General features: G+C 41.5%; 1 protein-coding gene across 25 annotated transcripts in view; it reads left to right on the forward strand.

The window, feature by feature from the left end:
- LOC311426293 (dymeclin-like) overlaps positions 1-18,989 on the forward strand; it is a 93,735-nt gene that overhangs the window by 21,543 nt on the left and 53,203 nt on the right. For all 25 annotated transcript variants that reach the window (XM_084502619.1, XM_084502622.1, XM_084502620.1 and 22 more), the window contains 2 exons: positions 2,560-2,685; positions 4,068-4,210. In XM_084502619.1, the coding sequence (XP_084358745.1) occupies positions 2,560-2,685; positions 4,068-4,210 (269 nt within the window). The remainder of the gene's footprint in view (positions 1-2,559; positions 2,686-4,067; positions 4,211-18,989) is intronic.

Here is an 18,989-nt window from a genome sequence, read left to right on the forward strand (position 1 = left end):
GGCAAGTGCTCAAATAGAGAACTACTGCTCAAACAAGTCGCCTTAACTGGCTGCTTGTGTGCCCTTTTCCTGTTTTATTTTTGTTCGAGATTAGGGTTTCGGCCACGGAACTCCTTAAAACATTTGGAACTCGCAAACGCAGCCTCGGCATTGTGTCACGTTTGAAATAACTCTGCGAGAGCTGGAAAAGGGCAAGGGGAAATCCTCGTGCAGCTCGAGCTGACAAAACCTTTTGAGGGAACGATATGCAGCTGGATAGCCTGGCGTGTGGGTGCTGACTTCTTCGAGTTTTTGTCATTTGATTTAGTGAATCGTTGAAACTCCATCGAAACTCTGAACGTCATGCAGTTCTTCTGGTTTTCTGAAACAGATAAATGATTCCTACGTGCGATTGAGACGTGAGTTCATCATTTCTAGTTTCCTCCTTATCTGCAAGCAGGCAACTTGAAGAGGAAGTCCATTAGGAGAGTGATAGTTTTGAATAAAAAAAAAAATCAACGCTCCCCCATTCTATAGTCTCTCAATATAAATAAACAGCGTTTCCTTTGAGGTTAAAAGAGGTTCCTGGTAGTTCTTGTGACCCTTTTGAGGTGTTTGGAGTTCAGAAAACTGTGCATTTAACCCTGGTGGAGAATGTTTTGCTCTGAAGCTTTATCCTTGTGCTGCTAAGTTAAGGGTGTCTGTAGCTTAGGGGGTCACCACAGATACTGGGACTCCAGTTTGAGTGAAAATCCCCCGTTCAATGCCCCTTAATTGGGGTTTGAATAGAAAGAAAATAAGGAACTTGAGTTATCTGAACTTATTAACTGTTTTCATTCAGTTATAAGGTTGTTGAAAGCAGATTATTAAAAAAAATAATAAAAACACAATACAATACGGTAAGTTGTTTATTTTTATATGATTCAGCTTAAAGAAATGAAGAATTTTGTGATATCTCTTCAAATTCACACTTCAATTGTGTGATTTGTCAGAAAATAAGCAAAGAAACACCTGGAACCGAGAGCCAGCATGATGTAGCCTCTGTAAAATTTGTTTCCTCCCAACAAAAAGTGACCCAGGTATTTTGGATGTTGCAGCATGTCACCCACTCAGCCTTTTCATTCATCAAGTCATGCTGAACTCAGCTTTGAAGACATCCTAGTATTTTCTCAGCCTCGGGAATAAGTTTCTGGCATTTTGTGTACCTAACAAATGTTTCTCCCAAGTTTTTGGGTTTCTTTTGATAGGAGCAAATTTAGGAAGTGTTGTTTTCCTGGGGGCTGACGTTGTGATAATCAGTAGCTCTTCCCTGCTTTGCCTGGGACAGGCGTGGGTAGCTGAGCCCAAAGCATCACAGCTTGGGTGAGGGACTGGGAACCGTTCCTAGCTCGGTCTTGCTCCTGGCGCAGACGAACGTGCAGTGGAACCAGATCACAGCGTAACCCCTGGCCCGATGTAATTACCAGCATTTCCCCTGGCCGACTTCCTCCGTAGTGGGCAAAAAGTCAGGTACCTCACAAAACCTCATTAAAACGTACCTCAGGATTTGAAGGAAGAGTGTCATTTAAGCAGTAAGTCGCTTCCTGATGTGAAATGTTAGGGATTCAGAGACTCAAAGCACACCAGAAAAAATAGGAGCAGTGAGTTTGTGTAACCTTCACTTTCCAAAACATTTTTATATCGCAAGCAGTGCGGCTCGCGTTGGACTGCAGTCCAGGAAATCGTGCTTCCCATTTGCTCTTGCCGTTGAACAAATAACTAACAGTCACTTTCCTCAAACTCTGACCTAGAGCTTCTCCAGAAGAGTTTATTTTAAGCTATTTTCACACCACGATGTACGTATGAAGCGGCTCGTCCTTGTGTTTTACAGTAACGCGTGTTAGTTACAGTGTAATATTCACATTTGTACAATATTAAAGTACCTGAAAGTGCTAAAAACAGAACTGATTTCATTTAATGAATTGTTTTGATCAAGACCACTCCAATTCTAATCCTGAGATGAGTGAAGACTTCTGTGTCAGCCACTCCTTTCTGCTAACTTACTTCACTGTTGTTTTTAAGCTGTCGTTATTTGAAGGAGTAATTAGTGTTGTTTACACGTGGTTTTTAACTGTTAAAAACTGTTAAGTGCACTGCATTTGTGTGTTACATCCCTTTCTTAGGGATCCGTTCTTCCAGGCAGGTGGGATGGTGTTTGGCTAGCTGGCCATTTCCCAGACTTACAATGACAATTTTAACAGGACAAAGGACGTATTTTTGAGATCTATTTAGTATTTTTAGCGTGAAGTGTACTCCGAAAATCGCAGGTGGACTGTTCTGGGCAACGCTGTGATGTTTTCATGTTGTTTTCTGGCATATCAAAAAAAAAAAAAAATGCTTGCAGCAATAAAAAATAATGCATTATCTGTGTGAAGTGATGTGGCTTTTTCCTGGTGAGTTTAATTTGTTGGTTAGCTGTTCCCAGTTGAGGCTTGCTGTCAAATGCACAACCTCCAGTGAAGCCATTAAGTGTTCTTGTAACTCAGTCAGTAAACAAAGCCTGCAGATTAATCTTTCCAAATTTTTCCCTTTTTCCCGCAGAGATATTACCTACAGCATTTCCTTGGAAGCTGTCACAACGCTCGTCGTCTTCCTCTCCTGCCAGTTGTTTCACAAGGAAATTCTGCGAGAAAGTCTCATCCACAAATACCTGATGCATGGTCGATGGTACGTCGTGTTCTGTGTGCTTCTGGACCAAATAGCAGGGGAAAAAAAAAGCTTCTGATGGCTTGTTTAGGCTGTTTGGACTTGAAAACAAAAGACAGTGGAATATATTTTGATAGTAATTTGTTCTCCTCAGAAAAAGACAGAACACAAAACCATCTGTAAAGGCTTTTTTGGAAGGCCTGGGGTTTAAATCTTACAGCTCTGACTTCAGGAAAAGTGTTTTGGAAGCCATCTTTTTTTTTTTTTTTTTTTTGAGAGGGATTTCATTTAAACGGTTTAAACGGTTTTTTACTTATCAGGATGGTTTTTGGGTCAGCTGCAGGCCTTTTCCTGGAATATTCTGGTCTAGAGAACCTGAACCTAATGATCCTTCATGTGATACAGAGAAATAGCTTCTTGGAAGCTGGCAAATAACATGCAAAGTTGAGTTTTAAGCTACAAAGTGAGTAATATCACTTGTTCTGGCGAGTAGGTCTTGTTTAAACACTTCATCGTGGTGATCTTTATCCATTTTGGTCAGGCTACCATTTGTCCTCTTTTACCTTAAAATCAAATGAGCACCTTTAAACGCAGACAGATTTTTAGGAAGTGTTGCTGTTGTTTGGCCTCTGGAGGCACATGGTAAGTGTAGGTGCTGAGGATCTAGGGCAATGCGAAGAGCTCAAAGGCTATGGGGTGAGGAGAGTTGAAGATCATCATAACACAGCCCTGCTCTGTTCACCTCCCAATTAAATGGGAATAGGAGCCAACTGTGTGTTTCTTCAGGAATATTTTTTTTAAATACTGAAAACTTACTTATATCCAACCAATTTCCTGTTCCTTTTTCAGAATCACTGGGATGAGGTTCTGCGTTTCGTTCATCCTTGCGAATTCACCCCAGCCACACAAAGCCACATATTGGGGGGGTGCAGGAATTCTGTTGTTACCTATCCTATAAAACCAAAGCATGGAAGGAAAACTAAATGAATATAGTGTTTTTTTTCCCTTGCATTGATGTTTTTACAGTCGTCTTGGGGGTAGAAGAATAGAATAGTTCCACAAATTGACTTAAAAGTAGTGTTAAAGACAAAATATTTCTGCAACCGTGCTCCTGAAGGTGCTCCTACAGCATCCTGCTGAAGTCAGTGCATGGTCAAAACCTCGGTGGGTTTGGGTCGAAACCCAAGACCGCTATGCACCTTGCCAGCTTTTCATGGTGTAGTTGATTAGACTTGACTCCCAGGTGAGATGATGAGCGTCTCTTATTCCTCAAATAATCACTGGGACTTTTAAAAAGAGTCGAGGTCGAAGCACATCCTCCTTCCAGTGAACAAAAGCGCGTAGCCGAGCCAAATTTCGCAACTTGCGAGTCGACCTGAGCTGCCTGTTCTTTTTCCTTGCAGTCTCCCGTATACCAGCAGGCTCGTGAAAACTCTGCTCTACAATTTCATTAGACAAGAAAGAAGCCCTCCTCCGGGGACCCACGTCTTTCAGCAGCAACCAGACGGAGGAGGACTGCTGTACGGAATCGCATCCGGGGTGGCAAGTGAGTCTTTTAGCTTCTCTAAACCATTTGGCAGATCTTAGGAAGCAGTGGCCCATTTGACAAAGCACTTTTCAATTTAAAACGTTGGAATAAATATTCCTTAAAGGCTCTGTTGTTCAAGAGCTATACGCACTTTCAGAGAACGTGCATATGTTATTCTTTGCTGTTACTGTATGGATACAGCATCCTGCTCTTAGGTGGAAATTTCCTGCTCTTGAGGAGGAAATTTGGACTAGATGGGCTGAAGAGGCTCCTTCCAAACTCAAGGCTTCTGTGGTAAAAGAGAGTAGCCTAGAGATCAATTTCTGTAACATATTATGGTGTACGCCTTTCCTGGTAGGTTGACTAATGTTTTTCCTGGATGTTGTGAATAGTTTGTGACCTGTGGTTGGTCTGTTGGTTACAGATCTCTCTGAGATCTGAATTCTTCAGATCTTCTGTCTGAAGAATACAAAAGACTTCATGACATATCGTTAAGAAAACGGGTTTCAATATTTTTTACACTATGTACTGCCTTTTGATTGGTGCTTGCTCTCTTCCCCATGCCAGATGCGTGGTTTTTTAGCTGGGTATCGCATGTAAAAATCCTCCCTAAACTATTTTATTTATAATAAAAACTAAATACAATATCTTACGAACAGTAATAGTATCTACCACGTTCCTTGATTTGATAAATCTAAGTAATACTTTGCAAGTCAGTTGTTGTTATAACATATCCTATTTATTTGGATCTTGTGTGAAATCCAGCCGCTGGAAGCATCCCTAGGGAATATTAAACTTCGTGCCGCGGGTGGCCTGCCAAAAAATACTTCTGCAGGCTGTGACAGTGCGTGTGGATCTCCTCCTGGAGGCAGTAAAAGAGCATGCCTCTGTGATGTAGTGCCGTGTATCCGAAACATTCCTGCTTCTGTGTAAGGTGAGGTTACGTGGAGCCCGGTGCATTCGCAGGAACGCACTCATCTTCTTTCTGGCTTCTGGTTTATATGCTTGGGGCAGACCACTGCAGTGTTTGGGTTATGCCCAGAAGGGAAATGTGTCAGAAAACAGTTGTTTGGGTTGCTGTTTATTTAGACAGAGAAGAGAAAGCAATTAAATTGTTCCTTACAACGTGTTTTTTTTTCCTTTTGGAAGTCCCAGCAGGTACTTGCTTTTCCTTCTTGTCAGTTGCTGGAGAAAATTGCTTTCAAAATGTTTTCCAAAGCAGATTTCGTTCTGCGGTTTGTGCTTCAGCTTGTGACTGTAGAGTGGTTTTCACGGCGGATTTCGTTGCTACCTGCACCACATGTTTTCATTCATCTTGCTTCTAGTCGTGTAGTCATGCCTGAGTATATTTCTGCCTTAGTACAAAGAGCTTTTTTCCCCTCTTCACTCGCTTAACCTGTGAAGTCCATCCCAACTGTCACCGCCTTCCCTTCCCTCACAGCTCGTCTGGTAACATATCCCCAGATGACTTTTTACTTCTTTCCCATCGACTTTGCATTTCTTAATGCAAATCCTCAAGGTTTCTGCCTACGTATGTTCTTGTCTCTTCCTACGTTTCCACCCCCCTTTGCTCCTTCTTGAACCGTTCTCTTAACAGCTCCCTTGGCGCACTCCCACACTTATTTTTGTTGCTTCTTTCGTGAGTAGTTGAAGTGCCATCGTTTCTCCTGGTGAATTAAGTATCTTCATATGAAGCTTTAGGTAAAAGGGCTTTTGTAAAGAGCTCTCTAATAAACCATCCAGGAAAGGGGAAAAAATAAATGCCATCTCCTGTTGGAAAATTGGAGTAGTCCTTCTGTTTGTGCACACATGGTTAATTAATATTCTTCGCCTGCATAAAACGCTGGACTGTAGATGAAACTTAAAGACACTAAGATGGGTAGAGTAAATGGCATATTTTTATCCATATTTATTTTTATATTGATCCATGTTTATTTTAATGTCCATATTTATTTTTATCCATATTTTTATGTTATTGGAATTAAGCCCTTTGTCATCTTTCTTAAAGCTTCAGGTACACGTGTAATAGAGATTTTGAAAACAGCAACACAAATTGGTTGTTATTAAAAAAAAAAAAAAAAAGTGAGATTTGAGCAGATGTGGAAAAACTTCCAGAAGTGATTTCTGTATCGTTTTATTTTTGTATAGTTCTGTAAGCTTTTATGATTTTACAGGATATGTACTGAAAGAAGGAAAGAATTGAAAACTTTTATGTCTTTTAAATACTACATAATTCGTAAAGTAAGTCTAATGAAATAATCCATCATTCATTTAGGATGAAAAGAGGCAGGAGCCTGGTTTTTACAACCTTTACTTTTCATACGAAATTTTGAGGCCTAAGATAATCATTGTACGTGTTAATTTGGAATTATATAACTTGATGCCACAGTTACCTACCTTATTTTGTATTTTTTTTGTGCATATTTTGTAGCCTCTTGCACAGCAGCAGTACGTCTGCAGGCTTTTATAAGCGCTGTATTTCAAGCCCCACTCCTTCCTTTCCTTCCTCGTGATCCTGCAGGAGCGATAACTACACACAACACGAGCAGCAGTTTACCCTTTCCCACAGTTAACCTTGTCCTGCTTCTCATCCTTTGCAGCCTGTTTCTTTTCCTCTCGTGAACCTCCTTAACCCTGAAACCACACAGCCAACATCCTCACACCGATTTCTTCTCCTTCGTTTGACTGCATGCGAGTTGCCTGTGTGCTGCAAGTTCCTTTCTCTGCCTTGTAGATAAAGCACCTTGATGAGAATTGTGTTGCCAATTATGCCATCGTCCAATACACAGCTGCAGGTTTGGAGTGAGGGGGGGATGATATTTTAATTTTCTAACCTCATAAAGGACGTTTTTCAAGCAGCATCTTTGGCATTGAGTCAACTGTGTTTTGAATCCTAGTAGTCTATGACAGGAAGATTATAAAAAAAAAAAAAAATGTAAATGGTTTCATTTGGAATAGTTGATCCAGTTTACGTTTTGCTGTTAAAAAGATAACCCCACCTTAATGCATCTTGAAGTACTTAGGAGTTACTTAGTGTGTGTTCAGATAATTTTAACTGTGATGGGTACCAAGGTTTCTTCTTTTTCTGCTGGTGTTCTCATTAACAGGAGCACTTGCATGGTTATCTTTATAAGAAAACTGCTTGTTCCCATCTAGTGTTTAATGTCAATGAAAATGTGGATCTAAGACTTCTGTCCCACTCCTGTTAATCTTCCTTCTTGCTTACAGTCCATACCAGCAGCATCCTCTTGTCACTGCAATCATGGCTTTTTGATTCAGCCAGTACGTGAACATTTAGATGGGGTCCTAATCTTCAGATTTCTTTTAGTTTCTGTGAAGATGTGTCTGAACTGCAGCAGAACATCTGCCTGCATCTCAAGTGTGTGTTCTTTGAAATGAAGAAGTTGGGGGTTAATAGTCGTGTAGCTGGGGGAGGTTCAGTCTGCAAGAGCTGCCCAGGAAGCCGGATTTTAGGGCAGCTTCATCCTGACCATTATCTGTGCTGTGGGGACCAGGTGAGGAGATCTGAACGAAGGTCAAACTTTTCAGATAAAATTCATCTTCTGTGTTAATCGTAGTAGCACAGAAAAACATTGCCTCAGGCATAAATCTGTTCTGAGATTTCTTCTGCAGGGATTTCTTCACTGTCAGGCTCTCGTGTAGTTCCTTTGGTGTGTTTTTGTTTCTTTTTAGTTTATCTTTGTGGTTTGGAATGATGTGAGTATACGACAGTTACACAGCAGTAGCACTTCTGGTAGCGTGACCAGGCCCCAGGTCCAGCAAACATTTGGGGCTTTCAATCACGAGGATCTGCAACCAGCAGAATCGTAATATAATTACTTATGAAGTTGTTGCTCTGCCTTGTAAACCTCACCAACGTGTTTTTGGTAGTCAACCACTAGTTAGAAACAGCTGGGCAGGTGGCACAGACTTTGCTATGAGACCCCCCACACACAAACTCTTTCTGTAAACGTTGATGGCAACGATAGCAAAGCGTTTCTTTTAAGGAAGAAGGCCTGGTTGTTCACGGAAATCTTCCACTGACTCCAGTGAGCCCAGTTCCACTCCTGCAGGGAGCAAACGGTAGGATGGGTTTTCCTTCATTTCCTCTCAGGGAGACGCTGCTGGGGACCATATTTTGTAGCTAAACATCCTCAAAGCTTCTGTTTTTATTCTTTAAGTCCTCTCGATATCCTCTGTGATACCTACCTGATGCTGTTTTGTGGTGTGCCGAGGGCACTGCCCGTGGTGCTGCCTCTTTCCTCTTGTGAATCCCTCTTTTTCTCGCCGTGAATCCCTTTTGTCTCATCCTACACGTAGGTTGTAAGCTGTTGAGGAGAGGGACCATCCTTCAGCATGTACAGTACGTAGCATAACGAGGTTGTGGTTCGTTTCTGGAGCTTCTGATTTCTGTGGTAATACGGATCATAATTGCAACCAGATGTCCCAGCTTGTTTACTGCGAGTTCTGCAGCGAGTTTCACGAGGTGTGTTGGTGATTTATCTGCCTGACATTTATTCTGATATGCCAAAACCTTGAACAGCTTCAAATAACCCATTATAAAAGAGAAGTTGCTTTTTTTTTTTAAGCCCAGCACTAATAAACAAATAAAGAAATTAAAACCCGAGTCCCCTATTGGCTCAAAAAAAATATTTTTATTTTTTTTAGCAGAAATTGCTTGTTAAAGGAAAAAAAAAAAACCACAGATATCTTGCAAACATTAGGGCAAGTGTGAAAGAATTTTATATTGCTGACAAAAAATTGAGGCTTTGCAAACTTTTTCTAGCTCTAAGGGAATTACAGAAATTGAAACTGAGAACTGCAGAATTAATCATTACAAAACGTCACCTAAAATTTTTGTTTTTCGAAAAGAAAAACACTGTTACGCTGACAAGCTTGATCTTTCCTGAAATCCTCTGCGTTTCAACTCGGGGATGGCGAGGGAGCTGTTTTGACCTCTTCACTTTTGAACCAGTGTCACCGAGGGTATGGTTCTCCTCTAAAACATGTCTTAGCAGTAAACCTGAAAATGTTTTAACACGATTAACACCATCATTTCTGCTTCAGTTTTGAGCATCCTGCAGTTGATAAAGTGGGTTGACTGTGCTAAAATCTGGGAATCAAATGTCAAGTTTGCTGGCTCGGGGGCTTCCAATAGCCCACTATTTCTGAATTTATACTTCTCATGATTTTATACTCGGTAGCCAATTATTGGCAGGCCCTTTGGAGGGGTTGTAAAGTGAGTGGACAGGAGAAACTTCAGGTCAGGGTGAGGAACGCTGAAGAAGTACAACAAATGATTTATTTATTTTTTATTGACCCGTGTCCAGATTTGGTTTGCGGGTCCCCGAGTGGATTAATTTCATCAGAAGCTGCATTTGTTATAAAATTATGTGTTGAAATGGTTTCTCTTCGTTCTCCTGCCAAGTGGCTGCAACGCCTTTTTGGGATCGGAGCGTCCAGCCACCAGCTTGTTCCCATAAATCATAGCAAGGGAGCTGCTTTGCCTTCTGGCTGGTGCGTAGACTTCTCCTACAACACTTCTGGGGTCTGGGGGGGGGAGCTGCTGCCCATGAGGGACCATAGTTCTCCACTCCCTATCTACCAAACTTCTCATCCACTCTCCAGGGACGCCCCGTTTCTTCCTAGGTCAGGGATTCTGGAATTTCATCAACCTGGATGGAGCTCACAGTGTGATTTCTCTGGCGTCTTGCGGGGTATGTATTTAAGAGCGCATATTCACAGCGTCGCATACGTGGGCTTGAAGTGTTTGTTTCTGCTTTAGGGGGTTGATTTCCTGCAAGACTTCATTTCAATAGCTGTCGTTTCTAATGAACGCTTCCAACGGTGAAGGGAAAGTGTTCTCCTTTACCTTTTGAGCATAAAAAGCTTGGAAATCTTCCCATCTTTCTTTTCTTTCTCCAGATTAGAGCTGTACCTCCTTGTTTGCGTAGGCCCGTGGAGGAGCTGAGTTGTGTAAAGAATGATCTAAGATTTAATGAGACCTTTCACTAAAATCTTTGTCTCGAACCCACCAAGACAAACCCTTAATACGATTATAAGGTAGTTATTTTTTACTTCATGTTCTAGAAGGGCCCGTGGTAATTAAATGTGTTCTGCCAAACTGTAGTTTCCAACACAAGTATAAGATTTTTACATAACCTGATAAATGGCTATTTTTCCTTTTGAACAAGCCATCAAAAACATTTTCCCTCGTTCTGTGAAAGCCTTCCCAGCCAAATTAGAGCAAAGCCAAACAGATCATATGCTCAGCAGCGTATTAGAAGAAACTATTTGAACAGTTGCAGGTTTAAATGTTTATTTCCTTCCCCTGAAGCCAGCAACTGCTGTTGTTGAATAGATTTGGAACTTCTCTTTTCTGATTGAACTTTTAAGCTCTTGGTATGTGGTAGTCGTAGTATATAGCAGGGAACATTATTTTTCATGACAGTTGGGTTTGTCAATTCGTTCTCTTTCAAGCGAGTGGCGTTTTCCAGAGTGACTCACTTTGGGGAAAGAAAAATACTTTTAAGAAGAAAAGAATGTGGCACCTAGGAGTATGATGAAAAGAATGGATTTCCATTATTGAAACATAAACTTCTGCACGACGTGGAAATTCAATTATTATCCGTGTAGGAAAGTGTGAAGTTTTACTTCTCAATAACTTGATTTTTTTTTTATATGGATTTAGAACTTGCTCCAAGTCCAGAGCTGTGTGCTGCCAACCTGTGTTGGTCGATGTCTGGCTGATAAGTGCCTGCGACGGCCGTAAGTGTCACAGGTTGGGGACGTGGCTTAGCCAGAAGTGACCGGCTCCTTTGGTGTGCAGCAGGTTGCAGCTGTAGGGGTACAGACAGAGAAGCCATCTTCACCCACCTGTGTAGCTTTATTTTGTTTTAAAACAAGAAATGTGTTGATCCACATCTGCCCGCATCAGGGGAGTTGGAAGGGGATGGTCTTTAAGGTCCCTTCCAACCCAAACCGTTCTCTGATTGATTTTACTGGGAACAGCGTGGAGACCTTGAAATGAAATTCCACTTATCAGCTCTGAATTGCTGTTGTGGATGTAAAAACGTCGCTGATACAAACGTGATGAAGTTAATATTGAAGTTGTTACTGGTAAACAAGCTCTCCTTGCTGGAGTAGCATTAGAGGCTTGAGCACGCAAAATGCAGAGCGAGTTGGGCCAACAAGTTCTTGCATGTTATTGTGCAGCGTTTCAGGTAAACGTTTTCATGTTTGACCTTTCTAGATAAGCCCCTGGATCGTTTTCCTTCCTTTGTGCCAATCATTGCCGTTCTGTGATCTTTCCTTACTCATTTTGGAAGGTTTTTGTGAGGTTTAGAATCGCCTGTTACTGTAGGACTGCTGCAATTCAAAGGACAGATTAATTTTTATTTTTATTTTTTTTTTTACTTGGCGGAGATCCAAACCTCGTCTTCCTGTTGCGGATATTAATAATGACAGAGTTGAGACCCTGTCACTCTCCTGAATCGTGGAGGTAATAAATTTAGAAACCAGATTTCATAAGAGGGTTGTGGTCAGGAAAAGGACAAGGTTTTTTGTCTAAATGAAAAATTTGAGAATGAGCATAGCCCTGGAATAATTCCTAATAATTGTTAAGACTCAATTTCTTGCCGCTTCTCTGAATATTTTGGAGTGTTTTTTTCAGTATTATAAGGATCTGTAACTGATAATTATACAGACACAGAATCCCAGAATGAATGAGCAGGGAATTCTTACTTTCGTAGTGGTCTTAGCTCAAAGAAAACCACATGAATTAGTTAATCCAGTGAGTGAGATGGTTTTATGCTGCAGTTAAGTCGGTTTGAGTTAAATCCATTTATTTTTGCCATGAATATAAACGGGTATAAGCATATAAACGGGTAAGCATAGAAGCTACACAGTTCTTACCCTAAAGAGAACATACCCTCAAGATTGTCTTTAATCCTAGATGACAATGGCAAATTCTAGGATGTGTCACACATAACCCTTCCTAGCGCTCTGCTTGGCAAAGGGCACGTATTTACGGCTTCAAAATTGGTTCTGGTGTTGATCTGGGCTGTGGTTACCCACAGAGAATTGCTCCTGCAGCATCCCAGTAGCTTCAGTGGAAACCTTGTGAGGTCAGTCCCTCAACTTTTCAACCCCTGAGCTTTGGCGAAGGTGCTGAGTGCTTGCAGGGAGGAAATTAAATATGAGGGGGATGGATCTTTATCACGTTTTATAATTTTTAGCGTTGGAAGAAATAGAGATGTTTCATTTTTCGTAGTGTAGCAGGTAGAGCACTTCTTAAATAAATAAATAAAACCCACCCCCACCTCGCTACAGCCTCCTTTAAGGCTACTTGAAGTACCTTTAGAAAACTTCTTGCTATTTAGATGCTTAAATGATAGTCTGAAAAACTGTTTCTGTAGTCACTGGTGAACGTAATTCCATTTTCAAAGCAAAATTTTTGGAACTCTGTTGGATTTCTGTAGTGCAAGATCAAGCAGGTATGATGACATGCATGACAAATCACCTATAAAGGAAACTTTTAGAATTTTAAAAATGTTAAAGCATAAATGCTATAAAAACATGGCTGGAAAATAGAATAGTAATTGATCGTATAAGCTTGTTGGGCCAGGATATTCTTCTGGCAATGGGATGGAAGCAAAACCACTCCCGATCCTGCTGAATTGAAGACTGCTTTTCCATTTCACAACACGCAGAGCCAAGGCATGGAGAGGTTGAATTTCATCCGAACATGCGTGTGGCTGACTTCAGAGCTTCTCAAGGTACTCGTCCACGAACTCATCCCAAAGTCGTTCCTTTACTGAGTAGTCTGATAGAAGGAATCGGATTGATCTCATCAGAAAGCTGTCAAGATGACTCTTGTTCAAATTATTTTGCTGCGACCGGGAAGGGAGTGGAGGCCAAGCCTTCTTCCATTGACATCTTCGGGCAAAAAAGCATCAGTCTCGTAAGGTCTCTCCCAAACAGCACCCGGAGTATCTGCTCCCAAAACAAAGTCTTAACATCACACTGCAACTTCTAGGGGCAGGCCTGGTATTTCAGTTAATCCGAATAATGCTTTCGTGGTTGAGTGGTATTTGCCAAAAGCCTTAAACATAACCTTTGTCGCAGAGAAAGGTTAATGACACGTAACCTCCATCAGAGAACTGCTTGTGATGAAAAGCGTTTATGCAGCTGAAAGCACAGCATTTTACATTTTTGTCCTGTCAGTTGTCCTGAAATAGTCTTAGCACGGATGGAAAATGTGCCTGTTAGCCACGTTCCTATAATTACCCAACATTCTTCTTAATTTTTCTGTAAACTTGTAACTTGCACTGACTTCTGACACCGCTTGTTGCTGTTACAACCCTTGCGTTGGTCAAAAACCTTCACGAATCAACTCTGGATTTTGGTCTTTTTGAGCTTTTTCTTCCGCTATCTGGAGCTCTCACCCACTGAAGCTTTGCCAAAGCTGTCCCGTTGCCCAAACAAACAACTTCCAGCTTCTGTAGCAGTCACAAAAGAGAAGGCCTGGTGACAGCACTTGGTGCAACTGAGTGATTTAATTGCAGCATTCTTAAACGAACAAAGGCGGGGGAAATTAGTGCGCTCGGCTGGCCTGCGTGCCTTTGCCATTTATGCTAATGCTATTTCGTGAATTGAAAATACATTATGTTTAACGTGGGCACTTCTGGGACCGGGTAAGTTTGCTAAATAAGTACAGCGAGCAATATTAGTGGTAGGCTGTAAGCCTCGTGTCTCTTCTGCTTTTTTCTCTTCCCATTTCTGCACTCTTGTCTACTTGCAAGACCCCCTCAGAAGGGAGAATTTAGGTAAAAACTTATTTTGAGCAATACGTAGAGGATTAAAATCTAATTAGTGATTTCTAGATCGGTCTAAAATGTGTTTAAACACAGTCCCATGGAGTTTATCGAGTTAGGTTCATGCTTTGTCACACCATTTGTACCTACCGGTGGATTTTTCTTCTTGCTAAATAGAAAACGTTTCTCTCTTGCCATTTGGCTCCGTCGTATTTTCACTGGAAGAAGAAGAAGAAAAAAAAAAATCTCGTGTGCTTTTGCAGTTTGTGTATTGGAAAATAACGTGTTCTCAATCAGCGCTGGAGTTTCTCTTCCTGTCTTTTTTAACAGCATCTTTTTTCCTCTGTTTTTTTTGTTTTAACACCTCTGTCCTGTCCCTCCACATCACTCCCTAAAACTCAGGGCATGCATGGCTATTTTAGGTCGTTTCAGCACCTTAAAGAGCCAGCATAATTGCAAATTGCAGTAGTCAATCCATAAAGCATACGTATGACCCGTGTAAAACTTTGCTTTGGCACGTATTTACAGCTCTGCAGTTCATTAATTTTAAAGGAAATTTGCACGGTGGCTTGGCACAGGGCTTGAAAGAAGCATGAGGCAAGTACTGAAGATGGCAACCTGCAACTCTTGTAATTCCTGCACCTTATGTACAAAGGTAATTCTTTCGCTGTGCAGCACTGACATTTTCGTTGTCACTTCCTCCTCCTTGGGAGGCAGGACTTGAAAAGAGGTAATGCCTGTAGAAGTGACAATTTCGAGCGCTGCCTGCTTGGTGCTAGCCATAATTCCTTCTGAAGCCTTCTTCTGAGGCATCTTTATGCAACTTGGTGCTGATTTAAGTCTGTTTTTGGGTTGGTTGGTTAGTTGTTGTTGTTTTCTTTTCCCCCTGCCCTATTAAGGGAACATAAAGTGGGAAGAAATGCCCAAGAGGAAGGGAAGGGGCTGCCCGTTTTGGTGGAAGTTAGGTTAAAATCTCCATTGACACGCACCCTCTATCAGTGGGAAGTCGGTGGTTTTGTTTTTTTAGGAAGAAAACCAGATCGTGACCTGGAGTGGAGATTTTCCTTTCCTTCAAACTGAAGCAGAAATCGAATTGTGGGAGGTTTTAGGAGGGTTTGCAAGTGACTGGAAGGAAAATCCAGATCAAATCCAGATCCAGCACCTTGCTGGGCTGGCTGGGTTTGAGCTGATTAATGGATATTGTCCAGTGCCCTAACCAAGAGCAAAGAGAATATATTCAGGCCAAGGGCAGATAGAGGTAAAAATGCCCTTATTAAGTAGAAAATTCTCATTTTTACAGATAGGGGAAATAGAGGAAATAACAGGCTTGCAGCTTGACTACGATTATACAATGAGTTGACGTGACAGCTCAGAATGAAATGCCACTGTCCTGATCTTTATCCTCATGATTTAACTGCTGGGGCCTTGCTGCAAGGTTACTAAAACACACTGCTCGCGTGTGATAACTTGTGGAAGAGCCCCGCTTAAACTAAAACTGTTTCAGGTGGTTTTAGAAGATGTAGACAGAGCGTATGCATGTCTCTTTTTGCCTACTCTAGGGCTCCGTCACCAGATCCGCTCTCCTAATTCACCCTGACAGCTGGCTGGGGGCAGCGAGCAGACGTACCCAGCAGCTTGGCGACAGCATCAGGTTGTGATTTTGGGTTGGGATAACAGAAAGGCTGTCACAAATAATATCTAAAAATATTCAAATTGAACTACTCCACAGTAGTTTAATGCTGCAGCTCGAGCCAGCCTTTTAATCACAGAATTTCTAGGTTGGAAGAGACCTCAAGATCATCGAGTCCAACTTCTGACCTAACACTAAACCATATCCCCTAAGCTCTACATCTAAACGTCTTTAAAAGACCTCCAGGGATGGTGACTCTTCTAATGCCCAGGTTAGTCTTGTGCAGAATGAGTTACAGCATATTTTAAATCATAATTTCCCTTTCTCAAACATGGGCATAGACCAATCTTGAATACCAACATAGCTGCAGGTCGATCTCAGTCTTCCCTAATCGTGCTCCCAGAGACCGAACGCCCTGTGGTTTATGGGTTGGCACTGTTATGAAATCTCTACGAGCAGGAAAAGCCTAAAGAAATTTTTCTGGTAAAAAATTTTTAGGTGCCAAAATTTTCTGGAACTCGCCATGCATACTAGAAACAAAATAGAGCACCTTGAAATGTGGCTCCTCACGCTGGGGCAAATGGAGATCTTTTATCAATTTCATGCAATGGAGTAGTTTAACATATAAAATATAAAACTTTTATTAGTATGTTGAATGTAATTGTAGTCTTTTAAAGGATAGTTGAATGTTAGCACACATTTTCATATAATTTAAATATTAACTTCCAGTTTTTGATGGAGGAAAAAAAACATACAAGCAGGGTTAATGCTTAGCTTTTTTCTCCCCTGATAGTGCTGTATTTTTGTAGCTAGAGGATTTGATGCATCGAAGCCTTTCCCAGCACCGTTCCCTTTGCACTGGCCGTCTCCTCGAAAGACAAGCGACTTGGTAACAGATGCAGAAGAGGACTCTGAGTAGGGCATCACGCGTCGCAGCTCCGTTTTCTTGGTTTGCATCCAACCCTGGTGTCTGGTGACAAAAACTTGTTACTCTCTGATGCCTCTGGCCTTGATTTCAGGGCAGAGCACCAAGCCCAAGGGCAGGTGCTAACATAAAACAGCTCATTAATGTTGGCAGTAATCTGAATGCCCTTATTTTAAGGGTGAGCAGAGAGGCGGGATTCTTCCAAGTGAGGTGCTGTTTTCTGCTCATCCAGATACTGAAAAATTTTGTCCTGGTTTACCTTGATTTAGGGACAGGACTTAATTCTACGTAGCACTTTCTGTAGTGAAATCCAATCTCCAATTGCTCTTTTTTCAATCTTTTTCCAGACTTCGATTGTTTGTGATGAAACTTTCCATGCCGCGTATCTTCCCTAGGCTGATTTTTATTTTATTTCATCTTTTTGGCCCCGCTTTGATCGAAAACGGGTTTCTTCTGTTTTTGAGAAGGAGGTTAGGGAAAAATGGTGTTTAAACAGCTGTTTTATTGAGGAGCTTGAGTCTTCATGCCTCGGAACGGGCTCTTGAGATTTGGGAGGGGGGCTAGGGGAGAGAAACCATGGACAAAGATGTGCCATTTGCAATCCCTGTTAAAATTGACTAAATCTGGCCAAGCTGCAAGGTTCTGAAACTTGCTCTTTGCATACATTAAGCAGAAACTTGCTGAAAAACTGGCAGCAAAGTTGGTCTGAATGCAGTTTTCATGCCGCTTGGGTTCATTTTTGAAAGAAGTGCCTAAAATTACACCATGTCCATTATTTAATATGTAATTTGTATATTAATATGTGTAATTGATCCGAGAAACCCACGGATCCATGAAATAACAATCGTCAGTCCAAAGGAAAGTTCGAGTCGTCTTATTTATGGTTATGTCATCTGATACCAAAAAAAATGATGCCTCAAAGTGCTACTACGATCTTCATAAACGACAGAAGTGAACTGAAGTGCAGCATGGACGTCAGTTAGAAGGGGTAGGAGTTGCTTGTGAACTGCTCTGTTCGTGCACATTCTTCTCCAATTGTTCTTAGGGCTCATACTTTGGTATACCAAGATCAGGACTTGAGCATTCCTGACTTCTCCTGCATTGCAGAAGTGGGAGATAGTTTCACCTGGAGAGACCCGAGTAGGGTTTATGGAGCACTCTTGGACACCAGACCCTTCCAAGACTTGTCATCTTTTCATTTTCTGGAGTGTTTTTAAGATTTCTTGTGAATTTAAAACACCTCTTCAAGCAGGTAGCCGTCCTAAAAACATTGACTGGAATATCCCTGAATCATCCAATGATCTTATGCTTTGGGAAATTTCCTTCCTTTCTACTCAACTTCTAAAACTTTGGCCTTTTCCATCCTCTTCATCTGGTTTCTTTGAGGCATCAGTTTGGTCATTATAGTGTTGTTTTTGTTTTTTTTTTTTTACTTTCAGTGGACTAGCTTGATGGTTTCGTTGTCAAAATCCCTGCTGCAAATCAACCCTGCTCTCCTTTTGCCAGGATATTATTTGAGCCTTTTCCCATGTTTGTTTCTGTCCTCGGTTTTGTCTGGTTATGTTGACAGAAAATGTTACTGATTTGCCAGTGGGATCGCGTACACTCACAGCTCTCCCTCCTCTTCTGACCGAGCCACCACAACAACCAAGTACCAGGACAGTACGCTGGGCCAAAGCCAGAGGAGATTTCTATTTAAAGTCAAAAAATAAATAAAATCACCCAACAACTCCTTTTCAACATCTCTTCTGCGAGCTTGTTGTTGGCTTGAGGTTTGCTGTTCCAAGGCTGAGAGCTGATTGAGTCAGACAGTTGTAAAATTGAATCCGACTCTGGGTTGATTGCAGTTTTTTCCCACATTTCTCATATGTTTTTCCTCTCTCTCAGCCTCTTCTAACTTGAGTTCGCTTTCCCAGGTTTCAAATAGTCACAACACCGTGGCGTGTTCTTATATAATGCCATAAAACCTTGATATTTTTGTATTTTGGTCACGTTTGCAGCTTCAGGAATACAGGACAGTCTTCAAAGTTGCAGCAGAAATATCCTTCCGTCAGAAATTGTATTGCCTGTGCCCGGAGGAGTTGAAATAGTAGCTTCCAGCAAGATGTGCAGTGCATTAAGCAGCGGCTCTGACGATCCCGTCTGTCCTGGAAGTTTTTCATTCTGTTATTGCCGTGAAACAAGCAGAACTCCAAAGAAATTCAAGTCCCGTGACTCCTAGTTCAGTGGAGCTAAGGAAAATACGTGAATGTTTCCTGCCTTGTTCAAGTTGTTCTCTTTCTGTAGCTTTTTTTTTTGGAGTGTATTGGCTGAGGTGAATTAATGGCTTTATTACAGTGGCTTCCAGCTTTATTTGGCTTAATTTTAGACTTGATTTAGGAGTGTGGTTTGTAATTCACTTAATTCCTCACGGTGTCCATCATCAGA

This window comes from Aythya ferina, assembly GCF_964211825.1.
Source record: "Aythya ferina genome assembly, chromosome: W".
Taxonomy (NCBI): domain Eukaryota; kingdom Metazoa; phylum Chordata; class Aves; order Anseriformes; family Anatidae; genus Aythya; species Aythya ferina.